We start from the raw sequence: 18,672 nt of genomic DNA on the forward strand, positions 1-18,672 counted from the left end.
TATATATATATGTATTTTTTTTTCTTTTCCGTGAGACAGAGGCAAACAGAGAGAGAAAGGAAAATGGAGAGGCAGTACCCCATGTCACAGTGCCCCCCAGTCTTAGCCAGCGCAGATCAGAGTCATGTGCCTGCTATTCTCGGGGAGGTCCCAAGATACAAACCAGGACCTTTCCCATGTGAATCCATTGGTGTTACTATTGCACCACCACCTGGCTCCTTTTACTTCCTTTTTTAATCTGGATGTTTGAAACCTTTATTAGTGTTTTATAAAAGACTCTCCTGTTAAATTAAACTGAATTTGGCCTAAGGATGCCTCTGACCTTGAGTCTTACACAAGGAGTTACAACCAAATAATTTAGCACATAAACTAACTGCAGGAGTACAGTACCCTTTTGTAACAAAGAGCTGAGTCTCAGCCAGTCATAGCCACCAACACTCAGCCAATCACAGATGACCAACAGACCACAAATAAGGCAAATGTGGAGCTGTGACCGGCCAAGCACTTCCTCAACCTCCATACACTTTCTGTTCATAAATGCAGCCTGCCAGCTTTACAAAGGGGCGCTCTCGGACCCTCCCTGGTTCTTCTTCTTTCTCTTTTTTTGGAGAGGTTTTTCATATAGGGCATGTGTGCTCACCAGAAAGACAGACAGAGGCAGAGAAACAGAAAGCGAGAAATCACCCCCCAGAGGGGATGGCCACGCCACAATCCCTTCTCCTCCATTCTCCCTCTTGGTATCTTGGGCACACACGCACACGTGCCCGGTGTGACCTTAAGCCACCAGGTCCGGGATGCAAACCGCAGTCGACTACATGGGATTTCAGTGACATAGCCATTGTGCCAACTGCTGGTCCCCTTCCCTGGTTCTTAAGGCTGCTGATTTGCAAATCATTCTTTGCTCAATTAAACTACAAGAAATTTATCTAAAGTTTTTATTTTAACCCTTCAAAATCCATCAGTACTTTAAAGCATATTTTAGCATACTTTGCTAAATATCATAGAATGAGTCATAGCACACACTAAATCCTATATATCTGGTGATATACTCCAATGTAGAAACTCTTCATTATTAATACCTTCCTCTGCAAGAGCATTGAAGAAAATTCACATAGAATCACAATAGAAAGGTCATTATCGTGCTTTGAGGGGTCAGCAGGTGGCATGGTGGTTAAGGTGCTGGACTCTCATATGGCCAACCGCAGTTCAAATTCCAGACCTAGCAGCTCGAAAAATCACACTGAGTGCATATACATGCCCCAAATCCCAGGATGAGAATGGAGGAGAAGGGTTGCTGCATGGCCATCCTCCTTGGCGGGGGTGGGGGATTTTGCACTTTCCCCTCACTGTTTGTCTCTCTAAGTGAGCACATGCACCCTGTGGCCAAAACCTAAAAAGTAATACTAAACAAAAGAAAGAAAAGAAAGGTCATCATTGTGCTCTAGCACTTAGGGGATTTATTAACATGTAACACTGAATCAAGTTAGTTTAAAGTTAATCATCACAAATATCAATTTTGGGCTAAGCAAGTTATCCCATGAAGTTTGTCAAAATGCCCAACCCCAACCAAGGTATTGAGCACAAACTGGTAGCATAGAAACAGTAACAAGTACTCTTCAGTCACTTTTAGTTAGAATCCTGGTTTTCTCTCTTACAGTTGAAAATTTTGAGAAAACAACTTTTCCCAGATCCTCAGACTTCCTATTTGACAAATGGGGTTGATAATAAGTTATCTTGCAGAATTTATGTTATTAGGTGAAAAGAGGCCAGCATAATGAATAGACAAATGGACATTCAACAAAGAACGTCTTTGGGGGTTTTGTCTGTCGTTCGTTTGTTTTACTTTTAAATAAGAGAGAGAGAGAGGTCGTACTCCCAGTGGGGTATGGTCACACTGCTATGCTTTTTCTTCCCTTTCATCCTGCCAGGAGGTGGGGCATGCAGGCAGGCACAAATGCCCAGCATGTTTTTCAAGCTATAGGACTCAGGACTCAAACTATGGTTGGCCATGTGAGATCTTGCTCCCAGTGCTCAATGCTTTATTGCTACACTACTGGGCTGGCTCAAGAATGGGTTTTTGGGACCAGCAGTTTGCGTAACGGCTATGTCGCTGGACTCCCATGTAGTCGACTACGATTCGAGTCCCGGACCCAGTGGCTTAAAACTCACACAGGGTGCATGTGCGTGCGTGCCCAAGATCCCGCGAGGAGAATGGAGGAGAAGGGATTATGGCGTGGCCATCCCCCCTGGGGGGTGATTTCTCACTTTCTGTCTCTCTGTCTCTGTCTATTTGGTGAGCGCACATGCCCTATAGCAAAAACCTCTCCAAAAAAAAAAAAAAAGTGGGTTTTCAATGCAATCATTAATATGGTTTAAAAGAGCAACTGTAGGCCAGGTGCAGTGGTACAGCAGTAACACGATGCTATATAATGCTGAGACCAGAGCGAAAGGTCCCGGGTTCACACCCCAAGGTCTCCCAGTGCAAGCCAGACATTCATGTGCCCATGATTCTGGCTAGCCAAGACTGAGGGAGGATCTTGATATGACCATTGATTAGTGGCGCCTGTCCCTATCTCTTTCTCACTCTGTCTCTGTCTCCCTCTTTCATAGAAGACATGAAAGAAAGAAATAAAAGAATGGAAGAAGAAGAGAGAGAAAAGAAAGTTTTGGTTTTTTGTTTTTTTTCTTTTTAAAAGCAAGTCGATTCCATATTCAGCATTGAAGTTCAGTGCTGTCTCTCAGAAAGAAGGGTTATAAGCCTGCCTTGTGGATAATATTAATCTAGAATTTCTCTCTTTAACATATTTATGATGAGAAGTAGTTCTAGCCTATTCAGAGTAGTAATTTGATTAATGTTTATGACTGTGGCACGCGTTCTTAAAAATAAATAGAGCTCATCCCCCACCTTACTTAGTCACTTATTTAACCTGTTTATTTTTTATAGCTTTGAAGACTGTTGTTTCATTAATTATCTTATTACTTTTTAAAAACTGAGGTGATCTCAGGATCTTTTACCCCTTATGTTAAAATATTGGTATCAAAACACCATCTGAAAGTGATGACAGATTTCCGACGCTTACACTTTTATTTTAAAAATAGGCTTCAGAAGTCTCTAGAAACAGAGGAGCCTCTTTGCTGGCCAGGCCAGGACACAGCCTAGTAGCCGCTATTCGAAGCCAGCATCAACATGAGGCACTGCCACTGGGTATGTATCCCACCCCTTTGAACCCCTGGCTACCCGACACTCAGTCTCGTTTTAATACCCAAGATTCGGTCTTCTTTCTCCTCTTTTATGATAGTTCTACTCCCCCTCGTCTGCCCTCGTCCCCGGTCTCTTCCTCTACTTCGTCCTCCTCTCTTCCCCTTCCTCTCTTGCCGACTCTCCTGCAGACCCTCCTGTCCTTTCTTCTTTATTCTATATGGTGATTTGCTCTCTCCATCCAAGAGAGCACAGTTCAAATCAGGGAATGGAGTTCCGTGTTGCTGGACAGAGTTTTTAAGTGAGAGCTTTCATTCCATGTGTATATGGGGAAATATTTGCAGTTTTCCATCCCTAACCTCAGTTCCCTTTTCTCAAAACACATGCCACTTCTATCAAGGGAAATGAGGTGAGAGAATCTAATGGACTTGGGTGTTTCCATTGTCACTATAGAAAAATCAGTGCATGACTACGGGTCATAAGTGTTGGGTGGTCAGGAAAGGATTTCTTTCGATCCATGAAGAAACTTTTGATGTAACAACGATGGCAAAGTGACCAAGAAGAGCTAGAAAGAAGAGAGGAGAACTCCTCTCGTGAGAGAGCTACTTTACTCCCCTTCATGTGTTTATGCAGAGCTGTGGTAATAGGCAGTGAAGTTTCTGACGTATCAAGGATGATTAGCTTAGGTCTGGTTCACTTTTAGTTTGATCTTTTAAAAATAATAATGGTATTATGTTGCATGAAAAAAACAAAAGCCCCCTCAAGAGCTTGCATTTTTTCGATGAGCATGCTACCTGCCCTTCCAACGCCTACATTAATCCTGGGATCCTGCAGCCATCTTCTAATCATCAGAGAAGCTATCTCTGTGCCTCAGACTCAACCACAACTCTGCGCCTTTGTCTGTTTCAGCATATAATGACAAGATTGTGGCATTTCTCCGCCAGCCAAACATTTTTGAAATGCTGCAAGAACGTCAGCCCAGCTTGGCAAGGAACCATGCACTCAGGTAGGGCTCAGCCCTCATCCCTGGCACACGAGGTCTTTCTAGATATTCTTCCAGGGGGGATGCCCTCTGTGGAGAGAGGGCAGAAGCTTATGATGCATTTAACTTGTGCATTTCAATTTTAACTTGGATCCTCACAATGAAAGGCCCAGGGTTTCCGTGTGGCGCATTCAGAGAAAGTCATATTGTTAAGTTACATATTATCTATATGATCCTGAAATAGCCCCCATTAAATTCCAGGAAAGTGCAGAAGGGAACAAAACTGCTTTTATAAAAAAAAAAAAAAAGTGGTGTAAAACAGCGTATCAACCCACTTTATTTTTACTATTTTTTTTAATTTTATATTTTATTTTATTTTATTTTCTATTTTATACATTCAACCAGTATACATCATTTAGTTTGTAAAGTGAATTTACCCAATGTGAATACACTTCATGGCAGTCCAATTCAGGATACTATACACATTATCATCAACAGATAATAATCCATTTCTGTGTCCCATAAATGTTTTGCCTCTCTATTTTTCTCTTTAATTTCTTCCCTCATACTCTCTACCTTCTCCCACCCTCTTCCTCCGCTGTCTTCAGTATCCCTCACCATTTTTTGTATTTCATGGGTTTTGGGTGGACGGTTCTATAGATGTCTGTCAAGGTCATTTGATTTATGATATTATTTAGAACCTGTGTCTCTTTGCTTATTTTTTGTCTAGATGATCTGTCTAAAGGAGATAATGGGGTATCAAGATCCCCAACAATTAGCGTGTGGCAATCAATCTCTCTTTTTAGATCTAGCAGTCTTTCTGTTATGTATTTGAGAGCTCCTTAGTTGGTTACATAGATATTTATAAGTGTTATATCTTCTAGATGAATTATCCCTTTTACACCATATAACACCCTTCTTTGTCTTTTCTTACAGTTTTTGACTTAAAGTCTATTTTGTCTGAGATCAGTACCATGATCCCAGCCCTTTTTTGGTTTCCAGTTGCTTGGAATGCCTTTTTCCAGCCCTTCACTTTTAGTCTATGTATGTCTTTATCCATGAGGAGTGTTTCTTGTAGGCAACAGATAAGGGTTTCTGTGTTTTTATCCATTCAGCCAGTGTCTCTTGGTTGGAGAATTTAATCCATTAACATTCAGCATTTTATCAATATTTCTGGACTTGTTCCTACCATTAAATTGGCCATTTTATTGGTTGTTGTTTCCCCTGCTTATTTCTGTGTGTCTACCTTTAGTTTTCCTGGTATAGCACTCCCTGCAGAACATCTTGAAGAGCTGGTCTGGTGTTGGTAAATTTTTTCAGATTTTGTTTCTCTAAGAATGTTTTTATTTTTCCTTCCCATTTGAAGGATAATCTTGCCTGGTATAGTAATCTTGGTTGAAATTGTTTTTTGTTTAACACTTTGAATATATTTTCCCATTCTTTCCTTGCTTGCGTTGTTTCCAGTGAGAAGTCCGAAGTTAGCCTGATGGGATAACCTTTATAGGTAACTTGATGTTACTTTCTTGCCAATTTTAGGATCTGTCTTTCTCTGTGGTTTTGGTCAATCAGGCTATGATGTGCCTTGGAGAAGATCTTCTTGGGTTGATTCTATTTGGGGTCCTTTGTATTTCTTGGGTCTAGATGTTTGAATGCTTCTCTAGATTTGGAAAGTTTTCTTCCAGGATTTCCTGGAAGAATGATCAATGCCCTTATTAGTTTATCAATACTCTTATTAGTTTCTTCACCCTCTGGGATACCAATTACCCAGATGTTTGGGCATTTAAAGGTATCTAGTATTTTTTGTATATTATTCTCATTTTAGGGGGTTATTTTCTCAGTCTTTTTGGTGATTTTTTTCTAGGTCAGAGGTTTTGTCTTCTACATCTGAGATTCAATCTTCTGCATGACTTAATCTGTTTTTAATACTTTCAAGGGAGGTTTTGATTTCCTGTATCACAGCCTTCATCTCTAACAGTTCCTTTCCATTCTTTTTTTATGGCGTGTATTTATTCTTTCAAACCATGGAAGGACTTCCTCATCTCCTGGAACTCATCATCTTTTTTCTCTTCTACCTTCTGGAGTTCATTATCTCTTTTCTCTTGTATCTTATTTGAGTGAGTTTTGTCACTGTGAATATTCTGAATTCTTTATCCGACATTTTCATGAACCCATTCTAAAAGCTCGGATCAATGCAAAAATTCAATGATCCAGGAGCACCGTAGTACTTCTTTTGTCTTACTATAATAGAATTCTTTTGAACCTCTAAGATATGTTTAATTTATGTTCTATCTTTATCTGTGTCTCCCTAAAAAACTATTAGCTCTTTCAAGCTGGGCCTCTGTTTCCCTTGTCTTTGTATCAGCTCTGCCCCCTCAGAATCTGGTCTTCTACTTTGAAGATAGGAGACACTAATTAATTTTGGAGTAAATAGAAGGTCTTCAGCATGAATAAATAAACCTTAGCACATGTAATTGTCACTTTCCCTAATGTTCAACTCTTAATTATCTTCCCAGATCTCACCACTGTGCCATGACAAAGGCAGTGCCATACTCAGTCATATGGGTTATTTATTCTTAGTTGCCCTTTGACTCACCATATATAACAATTTAAGGGAATTTTCAAGAGATTTCCATGGGAGTTGTATTATCAGAAGAGTTTTTGACAGATTACTGCTATTAAAAATGTTTTGTTACACGGGAACCAGCAGTTAGCGTAATGGCTATGTCGCTGGACTCCCACGTAGTCGACCGTGGTTCGTGTCCCGGACCCGGTGGCTTAAAAAACTCACACCGGGCGCGTGTGCGTGCATGCCCAAGATCCCGAGAGGAGAATGGAGGAGAAGGGATTGCGGCGTGACCATCCCCCCTGGGGGGTGATTTCTCGCTTTCTGTCTCTATGTCTCTCTCTCTGTCTGGCGAGCGCACGTGCCCTACAGTGAAAATCTCTCAAAAAAAAAAAAATGTTTTGTTACTGATCCTATCACTGTATAGAGAGTTCGCTTCTTACTTTTTGGAAGGTAGAAAACGTACCAAAGGGAACAAAAGCCCATTTTAATCATTAAAAAAGTTTTTTAAAGTAATCTCTTATGTAAAAGAGTGGAATATATCAGGCCCTCAAGAAATTCATGATGTGTTTTTCTGTTTTTCTATGCAGTATTTCCAAAGGGAAATAAACAATTTTCAACCATGTTGTGGTATTAAACAATATTATAACAAAAATCCAAGAAACTTTAAACATTATCAAAATGGGAAACTGTGGAGAAGGAACTGGCTTCATTAGAAGAAGTCTATCACAGATTTCATTTTGGGTATTGAGTTTTGAGATCTTTGAGGCCACAAATGGAGATCTCAGTATGTTTAGGAAGCACACGGCTCTACTGACCCGAGCTCTAAGGTGTTTGCACTGGAGTTTTCCTGATAGCCAAGAAATATAGGCTTGCATAGAGAGAGAGCATTTTTGCACTCAGGTATCTTCTCAAGTTCTCAGTGCCCTGGGGATAGAGTCCCAGGGGGATTGAGAAGTTTCTAACACCACTATAGCTGCATGAGATGTTCATAGACATGAATGAGTGTGTAATGCCCAAAGGAGAGCCACCAGAACTTTCAGGAAACTGCTTAGCATTCTGACACATGGATGTGGTCCATCTGGGTTGGTAGGATGATAGAACCACTGCATTGGGGTGCTACTTTCTGTGACCAGGAACAGACTTTGCTGCCAGACTTTGGCTCTCTCTGGACTTCCTCTTCTCCAGGAACCCTAGGTTATTAAAAGTTATCCCTAGAGTGTGCAGGGTGGGGAGGTCAAGGGCTCAATCACATGTGGGTCCCGTGGAGAAGCATATAAATTTGAGAGTCATGGGCCTGAGATCAGTAAATCAAAGGAGCAGGTCAAAGAGCATCTTCCAAACAAGAGGGCTGTGAGGTAGACTCAGGATATGGAAAACTAAGGCCAGGGACATGGAGTGAAGGACATGGGCAGAGGGAGAAACAGGTATTGAGAGAGGCATGGGACTTGCATCTTTAATTGGGATCCTACGCACTCCCTGGAAAATGACATGTGATTAGATCTGCTCCATTTTCCAAACCCCAGTTAGAGAAGTCACTACCAACACTCTCTAGGTTTTGGTAGCAGCATTTCCTGCCATGATACTTCACCTATACCCTGAGGTTGCATGATGCATTTCTCTGTGTAATCCCATTTTGTGTATCTTTGTAGTAGTTATGAAGTTTTCCTTGCATGTTATTTTTAAATCTCCACACCAAAAGGTTGAGTTGATTATATATCTTTGCCTGAAAATATACAAGTTATGACAAAAATGTGGATCTACCTTAATATAATCAGAAAGAAGAAAAGATTATATCTACATATTTTATTTTTTAAGTTTTACGATAGAGTATGTGTACTTGCCATAGAGAGACAGAGAGTGAGAAAGCCCCCTCATGAACAGATGGCATGCTGCAACCCCTTCTCTTCCATTTCTCGTCTCAAAATTTGGGGCACACAGACACATATAACTGACACGTTTTTCATAATACCAGGTCCAGCAGTTGAACAGCACAGTTGGCCATGAGGGATCCAGCTGCCTTAACCACTATGCCACTGGCTGGCCTTCCACAGTATTATTAGAAATAGGTTTTTTAGGGGACCAGCAGGTCGTGTGGTGGTTAAGGCTCTGGACACTCCCACATAGCTGACCATGGTTAGAGTCCTAGACTTGGTGGCTTTCTCTCTCTCTCTCTCTCTCTCTCTCTCTCTCTCGTCAAATTAAAATGAACAGATGAATAAATAAAATTTTTTTAAAAAGAATGTAGGTTTTTTTCAGAAAATCAGCCCTACATTACCATTGGGAGAAACTAAGTGAAGGGAATAGTAAGATCTCTCTGTATTATTTCTTACAACTACATGCAAATCTAAAAAACTGTTTCTTACAAATACATATCAAAATAAAAATTTAAACAAAGTAAGAAGGGGAAATGTAAATTTTTTAAAAAATGAATTCTGAAGTTTTCCCAGATTTCTGATGTATCTCCACAAGAAAGGTAGAACATTTAAGTCCTTTGAAACATGCACACAATGGCATAGTATAATACTATGCTCAAGATGCATGATGTCAGGGAAGTAAATTTCAAAGTTCATTTGATCAAAACAATTGCTACTTTTATGCATGGACTTCCTTGAAATCGTTTGCCAGGTTGGAGTTGGAGGTTATGAAAAAAGATTAGATATAACTAAGTAGAGACTGATCGATGCCTGTGCTTGGACTGGAGAGACTTTCTGCTCTGAAGATCAGGCCCATCTGTGCCCAGTGAAGCATTATAAATTTTCCATCAGGCACAAGGTTTCTTAAGACTCTTCACTTATTCTTTCCTCCTATGGCTCCTAATACCCCACAAGCCCAGAACAACCCTTCAGCTGCTCCACTCCAGACCACCTTAGCTTTCTGAGGCCCTAACCCTGCTGAGTTCCTCGGCTGCTGCCCGTATGAGTATGAGGAGCAGGAATCCCTGTCAGCCTGCCACACGGGCTACGGAAACCATGAAATACCCGGACACTAGGCCATCGCTGTTCAGCCATGTTGAAAGACTGACTACAAAGGCATCGGAAAGAGATGCATTTCTCAGCTTATGCGTTGGTGTGAAATGCTCATTTTCTTTCCCATGTTATTCTAGGGAGAAAATCCATTACATTCGGACCGAGGGTAATCACGGGCTTGAAAAGTTGTCCTGTGATGCAGACCTCGTCATTTTGCTGAGGTAAGGTGCTGGCCTCGAGACAGTCTTGGGAAAACAGCTCTGGGCAGTTCCTGGACAGGCCCAGACTGACATGCTTGCTCATCCTTTGTTCTAGAGGATTCTAGTGGCCACGGCTCAAGTAGGGCCCCACCCTATGCCTGCTGTCCCTCACCATATTTAGATTTACAACTGGAGTATCAAAGGCCGAGTGAGATATTGCTGTAGGATTAATGAGGGTTTAAAAGGACACTGAGAATTTACAAGCTGCATGGGCCTCTGAATCTAATTGCCGCTGCTGCCTTGTGAGAACTGTAACTGCCGTTACCCCAGTTCATGAACGCTTTCTTGGGAACCAACAGCTAACACTTTTTCTTTCTCTAACTTTACAGTCTCTTTGAAGAAGAGATCATGTCCTACGTCCCCCTGCAGTCTGCCTTCCACCCTGGGTATAGCTTCTCTCCCCGCTGTTCACCCTGTTCCTCACCTCAGAACTCCCCAGGTAACTTGGGACTCTGGCCTGCTAGCTCCTGTGAGTGGCTGTCGGGTTTCTGTCAGGGTGGTTGAACGAAGGGCAACTGTGTATGTCCTCTCTCCTTTTGTCCCTCTCAGTTTCCAGATCAAAAGCACAGCCCACTCTCTCTAAATTAGATGTTGATAAACTGATGCCTGCTAATGCCCACAAGCTAGAATAAGTTTTTTATTTATTTATTTTAATTTACCACTGAGTGTATACATTCACTGGGCAGGGACAGAGAGAGTGAGAAAGCACCCAGCTACAGGGGATGGTTATTCCACAATCCCTTCTCCTCCATTTAGCCCTCCTTTCAAAATTTTGATTATGCATATGTGACCAAGTCAGCAGATTAAGACTCAAACCACACTGTTGGCCATGTGGGATCTAGCCACGTTAACTACCTCACCGTGGATTCCAAACATTTTTTTTTTATTTTATTATCATCATAATCTTCTTTCTATTACACTAGATTACATATAACTTTACATTGACTTCCATTGCTTTTTCAAAAGGGAATGCCATGCATGTCAGTCAATACAGAGATATCAATCTCCCCGCTTTATCATTCAATATCTTTTCCATGCTTTTCCCAATAATTATTATTATAATTTTTTTAAACAGTCAATCACTATTTCTCATTTTGCTTATTAAAAAGACTTCACCCATCATGAAATACTTTCCAGACCGGTTCAGTTGAGAATACTATACATGTCATCATCAACAGGTAATAAACCATATCTATTTCTCATTAACATCCTGCCTCTCTATTGTTCACTGCTGTCTTTATCCTCTTCTCTCTCCTTTTTTTTTTTTATACTTTGTTTTTTATTATAAATTTTTTTTTCTCATCACAACACACATATGAATTTTCCATCCAAAATACACTGTGCATTGGCTCAATCAAGCACATCAACATATATGTTCTCAGCAAATGATTTCCCAATTTTTGTGTCCTGCATACCTTGCCTTTTGTTTTGCCATCCTAGGTTCCCCATCCCCACCCTCTGCCATGTCCCGTCTTCCTCCTCCATTGTCCCTAACATTCATGATTGCCCTCAATGCCTTCCGCCCCCCCCATTCAATTGTTCTACCAATGAACTCAATTAGTCTAAGTATATCCACTAGCTAGCACAGCTGACATATCCTTACACATGTATCCAAATCTGATCCTAGGCATAAACCCCAGGGAGTAGAATGAACATATTATAAAGTAGACCCCAGTTGTGTCCATACAACTCTCTTCAGTCATCAAATGTGCATTTTTTTTTCCTCCTGCTTATTACTTTTTTTATATTAAATTATATTGCCTAACACTCATTCCCTGAGTATCATCACAACACACCAAGTGTAGTTTCCCATCTAGGATAAACTACATAGTGTCTTAATCAAGCATGTCGTCACCAATACTGTTCCATTTCTACTTTCATACATATAAATATGTTTTTTATCCTATGTTTGACCCTCAGCCCTTTCCCCCTCTCCCAATTACTCTATCTCTGCTATAGACAGCTATCCTCCAGAGGGGTCATTGAAAATGCGATACCTGCGAGTAGAGGGAGAGGGGTCACGAGTCCAAAGTTTTTAACAATAGGGAAAATAGATTCCATTCAAGGTTGGATCAAGTGTGGGTCTCGTGCAGTTCCGCAACTGTAGGTGAGTCTCCATGGAATACAGTTTCAGGAAAGCAGTTCTGGTAAGCAGAGTTGACCATCAGTTGATGTGGCACAGCGGCCATCTTGTGGTTAGCAGGAGTGGTGTTGTGGAGGTCTGCAGCGTGACTTATCCTCTGGTGTCTGGCTTCCCTAAGAATGGCAGGGTAGTTCCTGTTCTTGCCTGAGGTAATGCAGGGCTGGTATCCATCACCTTCTCACTGTCCATAGGTAGATAAAATCCTTCTCTATAGTGTATTTCTCAGTTGGTTTAAGGCAGTTAAAGGTTCTTTCTGTTACGGCCCCCCCCCCCCCCCCCCCCCCCGCCTCTGCCGCCGCCGCCAGCTGGGCCGGGCCCCCGGATTCCAAACATTTTTAACTGACTGGAAAAAAATTTTTTTAGGTTTTTCTGGTTTGTTTGTTTTTTGGTTTTGTTTTGTTTTGTTTTGTTTTTTGCCATAAGGTACATTCACTCTCTGAAGAGAGTCAGTGAGAAGGAAAGTGAGAAATCACCTCCTGAGGGGGGGTGGCTCACTGCCATCCCTTCTCTTCCATTCTCTTCTCAGGATTTTGGGCTCACACACACATATCCCTGGCATGACTTCCAAGTCACCACCCAGAACTTAAACCACCATCAATCACTTGGGACTGCGTTTCCTTAACCACTATCCCACCTGCTGGCTCCCAAAACAAAATTGCTAAACACAGTATTTCATAACACATGAAAACTCTTTGAAATTCAGTATCAGTGCCCATAAAGTTTTGTTGGAACCTAGCCTTGCCTCTTCATTTACATATTTTCTATGACATCTTTCATACTGCAACAGCAGAGATGAGCAAATAGTGACAGAATCAGTGACCTGTAAAGCCTAAAACATTTTCTACCTGGCCCTTTACAGGAAGGACTTACTGCCAGTATCTGCGCCAAATTGCTCTTGCATTTCAAAGGCACTCCGAGCCTCGAGCAACAATCTAATTTATGACTCAGAATTCCATGGAATCCCTATTTTGGTAACACAGTTACAAGTGACTGTTGTTATGGCTCTACAACCATTTCAAAGAATTTCCTTACACAGTGCGAAATCGTCTTCCCTACGTTTTCTTTAGTATGAGGTTGAACTCTGATACAAAAATTCTTTGCAGGTTGTTTTGATTTCAAATAAGAGAATATATGTATTTAATCTTTTATGGAGAGAAGAAAAGGTCTTTCATGGATTCATCTAGATAGCTAGCATAGGTCAAATCCATACATCCAAACTTGATGCAGGTATCTTTTTATTTCACTTGCATTAGCACCTGGTTGTAGGTTTCTATGAAAACCCCAAATTTCTTTTTGTAACTTTAAAGGTGAAAAAAAAAAGTCTGAATAATTTAGAACTTTTGATTTTACAACATCTAAGGCCAGAGGCCAGGGAAATTCAGAAGAGAAACAGATTTAGCAATCTGCTCTGTTTCTCAGAAAGGATGTTGTACTCAGTATCATTGAGTACTGCATTAGGTCTCTAATACTAGATGATTCTTTAGTTTAGCCCCTCCAAATTGTATCATTCTGAAATATCTCTTAGAGATAGTTTTGCTGGTTGCTAAAATCTATTTTTAAGGCAGCATCTCCTCAGTATCACTTCCTGCAAACAAGCACCCTTGTTAAGGAAATACCAGTGCTTACTACTTCTGACACACAAGAGCTCTCATTGGCTCGGAGAAAGAAGACCAAGAGCTTTGCTAGAGACAGCATCAGGACAGTCACCATTTGCAGTGCACATGGGGTAACCTACTTTTGGGGAGCAGAGCCTTCCAAATGAGAGAGCTGTTGGTCTGCATGATGCCCTGCCAGTCTATTATAGACATCTTCCCAACCTGCTAACGGGTCTACACTTCAGTCCACAATCTTTGGTAGTATACAATTTAACATCACTATATGGGAGAGATGTCATATTGCAAGTAGAAAAATAAGAGAGGATGCCAAGTGAGAATTATTTGAATTTTCAAAAAAAGGAATAAACTTCTTAGATAGAGACATTACTGATACCATGATTCCAAGAAATCATCTAATTTGTTTTGTCTAAGTACTCAATTATTTATTTTCTAACTTTGACCACAGATAGAGGTCCTAGATTATGTAATCTAAATATTTTTTTCTTTTTTTTTTTTTTTGGAGAGATTTTTGCTATAGGACGTGTGCGCTCGCCAGCCAGACAGAGAGAGACAGAGAGACAGAAAGCGAGAAATCACCCCAAAGGGGGATGGCCACACCGCAATCCCTTCTCCTCCATTCTCCTCTCGGGATCTTGGGCATGCATGTACATGCGCCCGGCATGAGTTTAAGCCACCGGGTCCGGGACTCAAACCGTGGTCAACTACATGGGAGTCCAGCAACACAGTCATTACGCTAACTGCTGGCCCCTGTAATCTAAATATTTTGATGTCAAATCTGTATCATCAAAAATTATCCAGTCAGTCCATGGCCTGATGGTGAGAGCTAGATCTCACATGGCCAATCATGCAGTTTGAGTCCCAGACCCAGCAGCTTGAAAGACACACCATGTGTGTGTGTGTGTGTGTGCGTATCCAAAATCCCAAAAAGAGGGAAAAATGGAGAAAGGATTGCCATGTGACCATGCCCTGTGGGGGTGGGGGGGGTTTCATGCGCAAACCCTCTCTCTAGTGAATGCACATGCACCCTGGCAAATTTTTAAAAATTCTCTAAACCTGTATGAAATTTACCTGGGTGCTACAGAGATTGTGAATCACAGAAGTTTATGCCAAAGTATTTTTTTTTTTTGTGAGAGGTTTTCGCTATAGGGCGCGTGCGCTCGCCAGACAGACAGAGAGAGACAGAGAGACAGAAAGCGAGAAATCACCCCCCAGGGGGGATGGTCACGCCGCAATCCCTTCTCCTCCATTCTCCTCTCGGGATCTTGGGCACGCACGCACATGCGCCCGGCGTGAGATTTAAGCCACCGGGTCCGAGACACGAACCGCGGTCGACTACGTGGGAGTCCAGCGACATAGCCATTACGCTAACTGCTGGTTCCCCCAAAGTATTTTTTAAAGCATAAATTATTAGAAAAATGCACAGTAGTAATAATGGAGGTAAAAGTAATACCAGCAGTGGTAAACGTCATAATGTTATAAAATCTAGTGTAACTGGGGCCAGCAGGAGACATGATGGTTAAGGCACTGGACATCCACATGGCCAGCAGTTCAAGTCCTGGACCTGGTGACTCGAAAATCACGCCAGGTTTGTGTGCACGCATGCCCAAACTACTGAGAAGATTCAAACTGGCCAAGTCACAGAAAAATTTAAAGTTTAATCTACTAGACGGAAAGTTATACTTGCACTTAGAAACTTGTGTTTTAGTTCCATAATCTTGAAACTTGTCACTACATCAAGGCTGCTGCTTCTATTTAAATGGTGACTCTTGGTTCCCTCACACCAGGTATTGTAGGGTCCCCATTTGGGCTTGGGGGCTCTCCATACTTACTTCCACCACTCAGCTGCACTCCTGTCTCCTTATCTCATCACTGTCATCTGTCAACCTGTCTTCTTTTTTGTCTTTTAATGTGCTGGAGGATGCTTAAAATGCTGTACCTTATTCTGTGAGCCCACTAGAGAGAGACAGAGAAAGAGAAGGGAAGTGAGAAAGCATGAGGGATGGCCACATTACAATCTGTTCTCCTCCATTCCTCCTTTTATGATGTTGGGCATGCTCTTGGAGTGTTTTTCAGACTTCTGGGTCCAGTACTTGAACCACGTAGTCAGCCATAAGGGAACCAACTGCCTTAACTCCCATGCCACCAACTGGCCCTATCAACCTGTTTCTCATTCTCAAAGACTATGGCTCCTGTTTCATAACCTTCTCTCCTCTCCTATCTAAACAGGTCCTTCCATTATCCTGGATAACTTCAACATCCTATAGGAAACCCATTCAGGTCCCTGGCCTCCTGGTGTCTTCCTTGTCTACAATGACATTCTTGTCCTTCACCTCAGCCACTTATTCCCAAGGTCACATTGCTTATCTTTTATTTTAATAATTTTATTTAATTTTACTTATTCATTCATTTGTTTTAATGGGACCAGAGAGAGGCAGAGAGAGAGAGAAAAAAAGTGAGAAAGCAAGCCCCCAGGTCTGAGACTTGAACCGTGGTTGGCCATGTGGGAGTGTCCAGCACCTTAACCACCACACCACCTGTAAAACCACAAATTCAAGCATCCTCTTCCCTTCCATCATGCTATTCAACTGTTCTCTTTACCACCCTGTGGCTTCATCAGGACCTTCATATCACAAATTCTCTCTTTTCCTTTCCAATGTCTTTCCTTATCCATAAATTCCATAGTAACATCCTTGCCAATGCCCTGAGGTCCCCTGGTTCTTTCCATTTTTTTTACACCCTCTGGCAGAACGTCACCCCTAGACAAACCTTTCTATCTACTTTCTCCACCTCTGCAGTCAGATACTCTTCAGCAAATTGACCTGAATTAGTTCTCTCTCATCTCACATGAACATTGAACTCCCAAAAGAAAATTCTTCCACTTTCTCTTGGTCTTCACTACTGTTATTTCAAATGTTTCCCCTTCTCTCAAACCTCTAAGCCCCAGCATCCTTTCTTCTCTCTGAGCAAGTGATATTCCAACTTACTTCACTGAAAACGTTACTTCACTGGCTTCAGTGAAGCCATCCAGCAGGAACTTTCTCAAGTGCCTGCTCTCAAACCTGCAATGTACCATCTCATCCTCTTCCATACCTATACATGGGAAGCAGTGTCGTTGCCAAGATTGCCATGTCCTCCAGCCATCCAATCCAGTGGGCACTTCTCAGCTTTCTTCCTGATCTTTCAGCACTGACTGCTCTCCCTGAGTTGCTTCTTCAAATAGCTTCCGTGACACCACTTGGCATTTTGCCTGCCTCTCCAACCTCTCTGGAAGTCTCTTCTTCCTCTTCCTACCATCCATAAGCCTCAAATTCAGGTTTTTTTCTCTTCTCCCTACAACTCTCTCTCTCTCTTTAGTTGGTCAAAGGTATTGCCCTCAAAGACAAGGCTCATGATCTGTCCTCATGGATGTGTTCTTCACCTATTTCCCAGCCAGTGAATCTCAGTTACAAACCCTGAGACGGACCTCCTCTCACTCCCCATATCCCATTCATTTCCTCCTAAATTCATCTCCCGTCTGTCCACTTCTCCTCATCTCCACTGCACTGACACCTCCCTAGTTCAGTTTAGGCTCTCTAAACCCACTCTGGTCCTCTACTGCAGGAACACCTAGGCTTTCATAACTTAAGTCACATCAGTTAGCCCCCAGTAACTTAGCCTAGCTAGCTTAGCAATAGCTTCCAATGACACTTATTGGAAAACAAAACAGCTCGACACCTTGTGCCTTACTCTGTTTGCTATGGCGCCTACCCACCTGATAACCTTTGTTTTTGTATTATTTTGGTTTTCACACCTTGTGCTACAGACAAAACAGAGCACCACTTTCATTCTACCACAGGGCCTTTGCAGACCTCTACCTATATTGCTCTTTTTCTTCTAGCTCATCTCTTCTCTCAGTTAAAAGAAAGGAGACCAGCAGTTAGTGTAATGGCTATGTCGCTGGACTCCCATGTAGTCAACTGTGGCTTGAGCCCCGGGCCCAGTGGCTTAAACTCATGCCGGGCACATGTGTGTGCATGTCCAAGATCCTGAGAAGAGAATGGAGGAGAAGGGATTGCAGTGTGGCCATCCCCGCTGGGGGGTGATTTCTCACTTTCTGTCTCTCTATCTCTCTCTGTCTTTCTGGTGAGTGCATGCACCCTATTGCAAAAATCCTTTCAAAAAAAAGGAAGGCTTTCTCCATCCAGTCAATCTAAGTCAAGCTGTTCTTCCCCAGGGAAGTTTTCCTAGACCAGCACATTCTGTAATCTCAGAGAACTAGGTTCCTTTCTTTCACAGGTAGCAATCATCTCAACTTGTAATTATACACTCATTTCTGTGAGTTCATTAGTGTCAAAGATTCTCTAGATTGTAAGCTAGAATATAGGAGGTAAATAGCCAGTAGTTATTGAATGGGTGATTCATAGCTCTGTATTCATAAAACTTGCTCAAGAATATTATTTTTTCCATTCCTGTTTTCACTGAAAAGTATATAAAGGCAGTAACACATTTACAAATACTCTGAATGATATAAAGACTTTTTATAGTGCATCAATGAATTATTTCTATTCTAAAATTTACTCTTATGATGCAAGGTAACCTAATATAAACCCTGGAATGCTTTGGACCCTGGCGTGCAGGCATGATTATTTCTGTGTTAGTATCGAATTGAGAACATAGCACACACAATATATTAAAGTCCTAGTTGTCTCATAGTCTCTCAGTCACTTTTTATCATACAGCAAGTTGTAAGAAAAGCTCATTCTAGTTAAGTTTATGTTGATTATTTTAGATTATCTAAGTATACAATTAATTCAGGAAAGATGTTCATCTAGGTACTTAATTTTTTTTTCCTATAAGGCACTTACAATAACCAGAGAGAGGGAACCAGCAGGTAGCGTAATGGCTATGTCACTGGACTCCCACGTAGTCGACCGCGGTTCACGTCCCAGACCCGGTGGCTT

At 41.7% G+C, this 18,672-nt stretch overlaps 1 protein-coding gene across 1 annotated transcript in view; it reads left to right on the plus strand.

Moving 5' to 3' along the window:
• HECW1 (HECT, C2 and WW domain containing E3 ubiquitin protein ligase 1) overlaps positions 1 to 18,672 on the plus strand; it is a 321,373-nt gene that overhangs the window by 250,612 nt on the left and 52,089 nt on the right. The window contains exons 16-19 of the mRNA XM_006148902.3: positions 3,100 to 3,205; positions 4,109 to 4,205; positions 9,851 to 9,934; positions 10,303 to 10,412. Coding sequence (XP_006148964.1) covers positions 3,100 to 3,205; positions 4,109 to 4,205; positions 9,851 to 9,934; positions 10,303 to 10,412 — 397 coding nt within the window. The remainder of the gene's footprint in view (positions 1 to 3,099; positions 3,206 to 4,108; positions 4,206 to 9,850; positions 9,935 to 10,302; positions 10,413 to 18,672) is intronic.

The sequence above is a fragment of the Tupaia chinensis genome, unplaced genomic scaffold (assembly GCF_000334495.1).
Source record: "Tupaia chinensis unplaced genomic scaffold, TupChi_1.0 Scaffold000249_1, whole genome shotgun sequence".
Taxonomy (NCBI): Eukaryota; Metazoa; Chordata; class Mammalia; order Scandentia; family Tupaiidae; genus Tupaia; species Tupaia belangeri.